Source organism: Suncus etruscus, chromosome 12 (assembly GCF_024139225.1).
Source record: "Suncus etruscus isolate mSunEtr1 chromosome 12, mSunEtr1.pri.cur, whole genome shotgun sequence".
Taxonomy (NCBI): domain Eukaryota; kingdom Metazoa; phylum Chordata; class Mammalia; order Eulipotyphla; family Soricidae; genus Suncus; species Suncus etruscus.
Window position 1 is genome coordinate 89651844 of NC_064859.1, and position 8527 is coordinate 89660370.

Genomic DNA, 8527 nt, shown 5'->3' on the forward strand with positions numbered 1-8527 from the left:
AAGGTAGTGTGTATTTGGGTTTTGTTTTGTTTTGTTTTGTTTGGGGCCACAAAAGGTCAGGCATAAGCATGCAAGGCAAGCACCCTAGCCTCTGTACTCTCTCTCTAGCCCTGAGATATAGTGTATTTTAGATGCACAAGGAAGAATCCAGAAGGAAAAAACCAAAGGGAGTAGATACAGGAAAGGAGAAAAATTTGAGACCCTGGGAAAAAGGAGGAAGTGGAGAGGAATAAGGAAGAGGGAAACAAAGCCGATTTAACCCAAGAGTAATTCACTGGACACTAAGGAAGCTCAGCAGGTCAGCCTCATCTACAAGAAAGCCAAGTGAGCTCGAGCTGGATTGAGGAAACCAGAAAGCAGCTGGATGATGGCAAAGATTGACAATTGGCCAAGGAAAGCTGATAGAAAAGTTTTCATAAAAAAAAAGAGAATGTGGGCCCGGAGAGATAGCACAGCGGCGTTTGCCTTGCAAGCAGCCGATGCAGGACCAAAGGTTGTTGGTTCGAATCCCGGTGTCCCATATGGTCCCCCGTGCCTGCCAGGAGCTATTTCTGAGCAGATAGCCAGGAGTAACCCCTGAGCAATGCCGCCGGGTGTGGCCCAAAAAAAAAAAAAAAAAGAGAGAGAGAGAGAGAATGTTAGTGGCCTAAATCTATGAGTGATGAATAGCCAGAAAAAAAGAAAAATGAAAAGGAAAGGAAAGCAGTGTTTACCTGAAATAATTCATGAACCTTTCTACATTGAGCCAAAAGCTTGAGATGCTTCCTGAAGGAACTTGAGTGTTGTGACAAGGGGCCTCCCTTCTAGTCTGGAACATCCACCAGTGGGATATTGGCCTCACTCAAAGTCCTACAGATGCTCTTTTAATAAGACTAGTTGGCAAACTTTTTTTAGTAGAAGATACAGTTTTAGACAGTCTTAAGAAATATACATGTTAGGGGCCCGGAGAGATAGCACAGCGGTGTTTGCCTTGCAAGCAGCCGATCCAGGACCAAAGGTGGTTGGTTCGAATCCCGGTGTCCCCCATGCCTGCCAGGAGCTATTTCTGAGCAGATAGCCAGGAGTAACCCCTGAGCAAAGCCGGGTGTGACCCAAAAACAAAAACAAAAAAAAAAAAAAAAAAAGAAAGAAATATACATGTTAGTACCAACTGTAGATAAAGGGAAAGAAAATTCACACTATTTTCAGCTAATAGTTTATTGTTACTTTTAATTCTTTGGTTAAGTGGTTTATTTAACATGAAAAATAAGTTAAATATAAAATTGTCCTAATATTTTGCTATAATTTTAAAGTCATTGTTATAGGAGTTTTGCCATAGTAGATTTAGAATTCACACAGACCTGGACAGGAGCTTCAGTGGTGATGATTTTCTGTACTGAGTTGTGGTAGTTTTATTGTGCTAATACTGTGTTCAAGCCCGTAATTTGCTAACAAAAAGTTGTTTTTGTTTTTTTTTTTAATCCAACTAAAGTATTTCATAGATTGCTTCTAAGCCACTCTTTCAAATAACAGTTTTGAAACCCACCAACGGCTCTCCCCAACTCTGCAACTAGGCTTGGCCCACTCTTGGCCATGTTAGCAGTGATGCTCACTTTCATTATTGATGGCAACCCCATAGGAGGCCTGACCATTCCACTTTTGGTTTTAATTTTAAAGTGTGAACTTTCCAGAACCCTGAGCAAAATGAGTGCAGCGATTTTCTTTTTGTAGGACAAGAAGACAGAAGAGCTCTTCTCTGTGGTGACTACAGACTAGAGGAATGCTCTAGTGAGTTCCCACTTCAAGCAGTACCCACTCATAAGCCGGGGGGGCGGGCCCTTCTATCTAAACACATCTTTCGTTTGTGTTCCAGCAGGTGCAACAGGTTCAGGTGTTTGCTGACGTCCAGTGTACAGTGAATCTAGTAGGAGGGGACCCTTACCTGAACCAACCTGGTCCACTGGGAACTCAAAAACCCACTCCAGGACCCCAGGCTCCCCAGGCCCAGCAGAAGAGCCTCCTTCAGCAGCTACTGACTGAATAACCACTTTTAAAGGAATGTGAAATTTAAATAATAGACATACAGAGATATACAAATATATTATATATTTTTCTGAGATTTTTGATATCTCAATCTGCAGCCATTCTTCAGATCGTTGCATTTGGAGCAAAAATAAAGAAAAGAAAAAAAAAGAGGAAAAGAAAAGAAATTCACTTTTGTTGGGAGATTGAGAGATGTTTTTGTTTCTTTGTAAAAAGGCCTTGGATATTCAAGGAAAATAACAAGGCAGAACAGTTGGACAATCTATTTCTTGAGCCAAATTTAATTATTCTTATTTTTATAATCAGTCATTGGCTTCTCATCTGGATGAAGGCTTTGGGAGGAGAGCTCTATGGACCAATATTAAGGGCAGGATGAAGTCCCATCTCCTCCTGGCAGTCTGCTGCCCAAGAAGCAGGGCTGTGAGCTCTGCCTGTGCACATGCACCAGGCTGTCCAACCACTCGGAATCGAACCTGCGCCCTCTCCTCCGACCCCAAGCAGCCCGTGTGGACAATCAGCTTCTTCTAGCAACTCTGTAACTGTCAGCTCCAAGACAATATTTTGCCTCCACATATGTAGCCCTTTTTTTTTTTTTTTTTTTTTTTTTTAAAGATGGACTTAAACCAAGATGCCTCCAGGAATGAGGACAAAATGAGTATATTCATAGAAGAATCCAAAAATGCAGCTTGGGGGAAAATGCAATAAAGTTGATGTGATGGGTGAAGAAGGACAAAAAGCAAGTTCTGTCAATTATTGTAGAGACAATTTTCTGATTAAATCTGGAAAACAAAACAGTTGTTCTTTCTGCTTCTCTTGTATTAATGGCTGAGGTAGATAAAGTTATTTAAAATAAAATTAAATTTATGATCCGAGTATCTTACTTTCCCCTTTAATCTCACTGTAAATATATTTGATTTACTGTAGTTGATTTCTTTCTGTTTAATTTTATGGTTTTATGATCATACTCTTGATTTTTTAAGAATATGTGTGTGAACTGTAGCATTGATTGAATTGCAGTTATATTTGGCTATTACTGCTTCATTGTTTTAATAACTGTGACACCATGTTACTGATTTACTTTGGGGTCAAATCAAAATGCCACTGCCAGAAAGAGCCACTCTGGGTGAGCTGGAGCCAGACCCTCAGTCAGCTCTCCACTGAGCAGCAGGTGTGCTCACCAGAAGCGCCCGGCTACTCATATACCAAGAAAAAGTAGTACTCAAAGAAAATCTTCCTTCTTAATTAACTTTGGGAATTTGAGTTTTCATCAGTGCAAACACAAATTTCTCCTTCCTGCGCTGAGGCTAATTGGTACCACGTTTTGCCTTTGTATCTATTACTCTGCCACCTCTGGTCTCATCCTGGCCTCTGAGTCGAGGACCCAACGAACACAACGAACAGCCTTTCTACTTCTAGAATGTCCACTACAAGGCCAGGAGAACTATAATACCAGGAAAGGTAAAGGTATTATGGAAGAAGCAAAGGTAATTCCCCATCTCTCGCCTTTACCTGCATCCCCGGACTGGTGACTGATGACAGCATCTGACATTGTGCACCAGCTCCCTCTGCCTCTGTGGCAGAGAAAGGCCATAAAAACTGAACACACAACGATGGAAGAGAAAACTGGACTCCGACATCGAGGAAGAAGCCATTTCCCCAGCTCCTTTCCGCATCTCAGCACACCCCTGATAATAATAACGGAGCGGCACATAACTCCGTTGAACAGCATCTATTCAGAAACTATTCCAAATACAAAGACGGGTGGAAGGGCTTGTGTGGGTAGCAAAAGAAATAGGACACTTGGTTACAAACATAATCTCTTTTAGTTTTCAGAAAGTGCATCCCTGGTTTCATTCATTCCCAGCTTGAAAGTCCAGCCATATTACTCTAGTCCCTGCCAAACTGCTCTAGGAGGTTATTTCTGCTTTGTTTGTGATTGGTTGTGCAGACTTCAGGAAGTCCACTTTTAACTTCTGCATTCCAGATGAAGTTTCCTGACTCACTGCTTTTGCAAAAATGAACTAGAGAAATTTAAAAAAGGAAAAAAGTGATAAGGAAAATTCGGAGATGCTAACATCCCCCCCATCCCAACTGCACCTTAAAAGTATGCATGTCACCTTCAAGGTTTTATAATTGCACTGTTTGTTTTATGTATGTACAGATTAAAATTATTGCTACATTTGAGGAAAATAAAATTGCTTGCTTCTATGTAATTCCTGTCAATACAGGAAATTCACTTTTCCAGCTTCTGAATAGAATTTGTTAACAACCTCATGGGTTGTCTCTTCATTTACAGGAAAGAAATGAAACCTACAGTTATTACCACAGCCCATAACAATTAACGAGCAGTTAAAAGATAGTAGCAGAAAGGATCCCTGGAACCAAAGGTCCTCTCAAACAGCCCAGTTCCCCATCAGGGGCACCATATGGCCCCAGTTGGACCCCTAGTATATTTCAAGTAGGAATATTTGTAAAACGAGTAGTCAAGGCAGAAGATGAAGGGCCCAGTCAATAGGTTAGGGAGTAAACAGGAAAGAAGGTCAGAGGGAACCATAGTTAGGAAGCAGTGGAGAACATAGTTCAGCATATGAACAACCCAATGAAATTTGAAATCTAAGTAAAGTCAAAGTACGTCTGTGGGGCCTGAGTGAGAGAACAATTGGTAAAGTTCTTGCCTTTCATGTGGCTGACCCAGATACAATTCCTAGCATCCCATATGGTCCCTCAAGCCAACCAGAAGTCAATCCTGAACACAAAGCCAAGAGTAACTACTGAGCACTTCTGGGTGGAGCCCAAAAATTTAAATAAAAAAAAAAAACTAAACTAAATTGGGCCTTGAACAAACTTTTTTTTTTTTTTTTTTTTTTGGTTTTTGGGCCACACCCGGTGACGCTCAGGGGTTACTCCTGGCTATGCGCTCAGAAGTCGCTCCTGGCTTGGGGGACCATATGGGACGCCGGGGGATCGAACCGCGGTCCGTCTCCTAGGCTAGCGCAGGTAAGGCAGGCACCTTACCTCGAGCGCCACCGCCCGGCCCCTGAACAAACTTTTAACTTTAACTATTTATCTAATATTTGTTGCTCTTGTCTTGCTCTTTTCTGACCCAGGAAATCTGTTTTAGACAGCACTACATACATCTTGCTGTTTTCTGATTCAGGAAATCTGCTTTAGACAGCACAAACATAGCACTACATAAGATAGGTTCTGTCTGTCATTGGGTTTTGTATACTAATATTTATTCATTCATAAATTATGTGTTAAAATTTTTTTGTTTAACATTTTAGGGTGCTCAGGGGTTACTCCTGGCTCTGCACTCAGGAATCACTCCTGGCAGCCTTGGGGGACCATATGGCATGCTGGGGATCGAATTTGGGTTGCCACATACAAGGCAACTGCCATACCCGTTGGGCTATCACTCCAGGCCCTTATGTGTTAAATCTTAATGGAAGGTTCTCCTTCAATTTAGCAATTCATGGGGCTGGAGAGATAGCACAGCAATGGAGCATTTGCCTTAGACGCAGAAGGACGGTGGTTCAAATCCCAGCATCCCATATGTTCCCCTGAGCCTGCCAGGAGTGATCCCCCCAAAATAAAATAACAAAAAACTAAGAATTTAGCAATTCATGTAATCAAATTTAGGCCCTATTTCTTTGTTGTATATTTAGAGAACCCCAAATCCACTAAAATGTAACCAAGTAATTCCAGGGTAAGATGGCAAGTAAATGTTACACTATAGGGAGGGATTTTAACCCAATCCAACTAGAATATGTAGATACACAGATTGGTAGTTGTTGCCTGAGGTCACACTTTGAAAGAAGGGGGGGCACACAAAACCTTTTTTCCTTAAATATACTTGTCTTAGATGATGCCAGCATTGATTTAAATTCCCCCTAAAGTAGGGGGTTGGAAAGTCATTAGATAGAGACTGGAGGAAGAAGGTGAGAGAAACTTCATCTTCTTTATAGTTTTGACCTAAATTATGCTTCCTCTGAAGTGTCTCCCAAGCTACAATAAAAAGAAAGCAAGGACAAGTTATCTGGAAGCAGAGGAGTCTGTTTTGCTCTCCATGTGGGTATTACAGCTCTTCCCAGAAGAGCAGCTTTACTGGAATCAAGTCATTCAGAGCAAGCATTGTCCTATACCTCTGAAAATGATTTTGATGTTTTTTTTTTTTTTTTTTTTTTTTTTTTTTTTTTTTTTTTGGTTTTTGGTTTTTGGGCCACACCCATTTGACGCTCAGGGGTTACTCCTGGCTATGTGCTCAGAAATCGCCCCTGGCTTGGGGGGACCATATGGGACGCCGGGGGATCGAACCGCGGTCCTTCCTTGGCTAGCGCTTGCAAGGCAGACACCTTACCTCCAGCGCCACCTACCCGGCCCGATTTTGATGTTTTAATTAAACTCATAAATTCTTTTTATTGGAGAAAATGCAAAGAAGCATTCCTCCATTCAGGACCTTTTCTGCCAAGGGCTAAATTAGCTTCCTGTAGATATTTTACTCTCATTACCCCCAGAGCTCTTAAAAAACTAAAAGCTCTGGCCTTCTTCACACATTCAGCACATTTCCTTGTCTTTATCCGAGGCAGTGGTGTCTGGAAAGATCCAGAACAATATAGGCCCTGCCTTCCTTGAGCTTAGGTTTGTACAGGAGACCTTACAGATTGGAGCACTGTAGGCTGAAGTGCCAAAGGAGACTTGTTGCTCTGTAAGGCAGACTTTGGAGACCCCAGATTTTCTTGAGAAATCTTTGCAGTGAGGCTGATGAGGAAGTGGCTGCGTGAGGCAGGGGAGAATCCTGAGGAACAGCATGAGTACAGGCCTGGAGACAGGAAGGGGTCCCAGATAGCTGGTGATTTGGAGATTAACCATTGGTCCAGAGTTCTTAAACATGTTAGTAGAAGTGGGTGAGCTGGTGGACTGGAAAGTTTACCAACTTTCTTGAACCATTTTACCCCTGTGGACAGCTTTGGGCCACATGGCAGCAGACCAGTAGTCTCGACCTTTCTACACTGCAGATATAAGTCAGTTCTAGACCTCTGATTTAGATTCTTTGACACGCACACACTTTCTTTTCCTTGGGGAGGAACATGGAACAGGATTTGTACATGGTGCTGGTCAATAACTAAGGTCTCTCCCATAACTCATCCTGTTTAGGCTTTCTTACCATTCACACAATTGGACTGTGACAATTAGTAACAGTTGATTAAAATTAGGGCAGCACATTAGCCAACTTGTGGGGGATTGTCTTGTTTAGATTTCTTCCTGGGTCACAGTTGCACTTACAGGCTTTTTCTGATTTGGTGCTTGGGGCTGGGACAATAGTACTGCAGGTAGGGCACTTCCCTTATACACACACCTGGTTTCAACTCTAGACATCCCATATGGTCCCCCTGAGCACTGTCAGGATTGATTCCTGAGTGCAGAGGCAGGAGTAACCTGTGAGCACCACTGGGTGTGGCACAAAAACAGAAGAAACCCTGCACTTCAGCCCTGTGAACTATTTCTGCCGCTCTAAAAAATTCAAGGTTGCTTTAGAAATCCTATTTAATCCTCTGTGGACCTTGAAAAAATGATATCTATTTTTAAGGCTCTGAACTCAGACTTGGAACTAAGGTCTTCTTTTTTTTTTTTTTTTTTTTTTTTTTTGGGTCACACCCGGCAGTGCTCAGGGGTTACTCCTGGCTGTCTGCTCAGAAATAGCTCCTGGCAGGCACGGGGGACCATATGGGACACCGGGATTCGAACCAACCACCTTTGGTCCTGGATCGGCTGCTTGCAAGGCAAACACTGCTGTGCTATCTCTCCGGGCCCGGAACTAAGGTCTTCTAATTGCAGATCCTGGGTTCACTATCCTGGACTGTGTAATTCAAAACTTTTTTTTTTTTTTTTTTTGGTTTTTGGGCCACACCCGGTAACGCTCAGGGGTTACTCCTGGCTATGTGCTCAGAAGTTGCTCCTGGCTTGGGGGACCATATGGGACGCCGGGGGATCGAACCGCGGTCCTTCCAAGGCTAGCGCAGGCAAGGCAAGCACCTTTAGCGCCACCGCCCGGCCCAAAATATGACAAACGTGTTTTTCTTTCTTTTTTTTTTTTTTTGTTTTTTGTTTTTGGGTCACACCCGGCAGCGCCCAGGTGTTACTCCTGGCTTCATGCTCAGAAATCGCTCCTTGCAGGCTCAGGGGACCATATGGGACGCCAGGATTCGAACCGATAACCTTCTGCATCAAAGGCAAACGCCTTACCCTCCATGGTATCTCTCCGGCCCCCCTCAAAACTTTTTAAAGGGGCCAGCAAGGTGGTGCTAGAGGTAAGGCAGACGCCTTGCAAGTGCTAGCCAAGGAAGGACCCCATATAGTCCCTCCAAGCCAGGGGCAATTTCTGAGCGCTTAGCCAGGAGTAATCCCTGAGCATCAAACGGGTGTGCCCCCCCCCAAAAAAAAAACTAATTTTTTAAATCTCTTCTCTCCTTCCCCTTTCATTGCTGCTGCTGCTGTTGTCACGTGA

The 8527-nt window shown here is 43.0% G+C and overlaps 1 protein-coding gene across 1 annotated transcript in view; it reads left to right on the forward strand.

Moving 5' to 3' along the window:
* The window catches only part of NCOA1 (nuclear receptor coactivator 1), a 131042-nt gene extending 126746 nt beyond the window's left edge, over positions 1–4296 (forward strand). The window contains exon 21 of the mRNA XM_049784504.1: positions 1853–4296. Coding sequence (XP_049640461.1) covers positions 1853–2023 — 171 coding nt within the window. The 3' untranslated portion in view covers positions 2024–4296. The remainder of the gene's footprint in view (positions 1–1852) is intronic.
* Positions 4297–8527: the final 4231 nt, after the last annotated feature.